The 1,953-nt window shown below is 46.4% G+C and overlaps 1 protein-coding gene across 1 annotated transcript; it reads left to right on the forward strand.

The window, feature by feature from the left end:
- Positions 1-804: 804 nt before the first annotated feature.
- TEOVI_000552500 (histone H4 variant) lies at positions 805-1,107 on the forward strand (the record flags this gene model as incomplete). Its single annotated transcript, XM_067223455.1, has 1 exon — positions 805-1,107. The coding sequence occupies one exon, from the start codon at positions 805-807 to the stop codon at positions 1,105-1,107; it is 303 nt and encodes a 100-aa protein (XP_067079556.1).
- Between the last annotated feature and the right edge of the window lie 846 nt (positions 1,108-1,953).

Below are 1,953 nucleotides of genomic sequence, written 5' to 3' on the forward strand. Positions count from 1 at the left end.
TTAAATGCAAACACGTATGTGCTGCGTTCTTTTAGTTGCTTTAGGCATTTGCCGGGTAGGGGTGTGATCCCCGGTTGAAGTCTCGCAAAGACGAGTCTTTACGCTATCCTCGAACCACTGTGTATGTATGTGTTTGGGTATGTAGCACCACGGGGTTACTGTGGGAGAGGGATGCCAAAAATGAAAATGCATATTTTTCCGTGCTTAACGTGGTTTGTAGCACCTTTTCCTTCCTAGCCAGTAATCTTTTTCCCCCTTTTGGATACCTCCCGTTCTTCTTATCACGTTGGTGAGGCGCATAGCCGCATAAACAAGTGTAGCGGCTGGGGTTGCAGACGTGTGACGGTGGCGGTTTTTTTTTTTCCTTCCTGTGAGGCACTATGTGCTGCGGTTGGAGCTGCTCACGTTGCCATCCCTCCCTGCTGCAGCTTCTTATTGTTGAAATCTCACTTGGACAACAATCCTCTGCGTCCTTTCTTATCGTTTCCCCTGCTAGCCAAAAGTGGCACGGTTCCTCCCCCTAGTGAGCTCACTGTATTTGTCGGCGTTGATATTTTGTTTAAACTCATCATCTTTGTCTTTATTTCTTCTTTCTTTCTTTCTTCCTATCCCTTTCCCTCGCTCTACAACATACTGATTTAAACAGTTCGCAGTTTTTCTTAAAAAACGATAAGAACATTCACACAAGAAACAATCACAGGCGCAATCAGCAGCACCAACGATCAGCCGCATCCTCGACATTATTTTGAGAACAAGTTGTTGATCATTTCAAGGAAAATCACAAGCAACCCGAGCAGAGGCAATATGGCAAAGGGCAAGAGAGTCGGTGAGTCAAAGGGAGCGCAGAAACGCCAAAAGAAGGTCCTTCGGGATAATGTGCGAGGCATTACACGTGGATCCATCCGCCGCCTCGCCCGCCGTGCCGGGGTGAAACGCATCTCTGGCGTTATCTACGACGAGGTCCGCGGCGTTCTCAAAACTTTTGTGGAAAGCATTGTGCGTGACGCGGGTGCATACACGGAATACTCCCGCAAGAAAACAGTCACAGCAGCCCACGTGGTGTTCGCATTGCGCAAGCGGGGGAAGGTTCTTTACGGGTACGACTGAGAGATGCAAGGAAGCGAGCGTAATACTTAAAAAAAAAATAATAATAAGGGGAAGGCAAACCAGAGAAAAATGAATAGAGGGGGTGAGGTAATTGTTTTATGGGGATACAAGAGGGTAGTGTGTGTGTGTGTGTGTGTGAGGGGGGGAGGAGGAGGGGAGGGAAAACAATGAGTAAGAAAAAGGAAGTGAGTGAAAGAAGGATGATCTTGGAAAGTGGGGTTGTGTAGTAAAGGGAAGGTTTATCTATCATTTCTCTTTCTTTCTTTTTTTCTTTGCATCTTGTCACTGTTGGCACACCTTCGGTGAGTAGGAATTGCATATGTTTGTGTGTGTGTGGGTCTGTTACATATGGCGCGTCAACCCGTAGGTTAAAGACGTGGCGCAAATGTGATAACTGTGAGTGACTCTGTGTTTTCCTCCCTTCTTTATTCCCTCCTCACGAAGTGGTTGCTGTGCCTGTTCAGTGATTGAATCGTAAGTTGTATGGAGTAGTGAACGTTGCCTGTAAGTGAACCAACCGGAAAGAAGGGATTGGAAAGGCGGCGCGGTTTTGCAATTCAGGTACATAGCTTAGGATATGTTGCGATGTTGCGCAGGAGGTTCCTTCTTTTTTTTTTCATTTTTGTTGGAAGGGAAGGGGGCGGGTAGTGGAGGAAAGAATAACGAGAACCGCAAAGATGTAGTTATAACAGCATAGCGGTTAGTTTTGTTGATTTGACTCCCCAACTTGTAACGATCGGAGCCCCTGGTTTGGCACCCGTGTCTTCCTCATCCAAACGAAACATCAGGGAGATGTTGCGAGTTAAAGAAGGGGCGATGGAAAAGAAAAAAGAAAAAGAAAAAAAA

The sequence above is a fragment of the Trypanosoma equiperdum genome (genome assembly GCF_001457755.1).
Source record: "Trypanosoma equiperdum strain OVI genome assembly, contig: ctg_1877, whole genome shotgun sequence".
In the NCBI taxonomy this organism is placed as follows: Eukaryota; Euglenozoa; class Kinetoplastea; order Trypanosomatida; family Trypanosomatidae; genus Trypanosoma; species Trypanosoma equiperdum.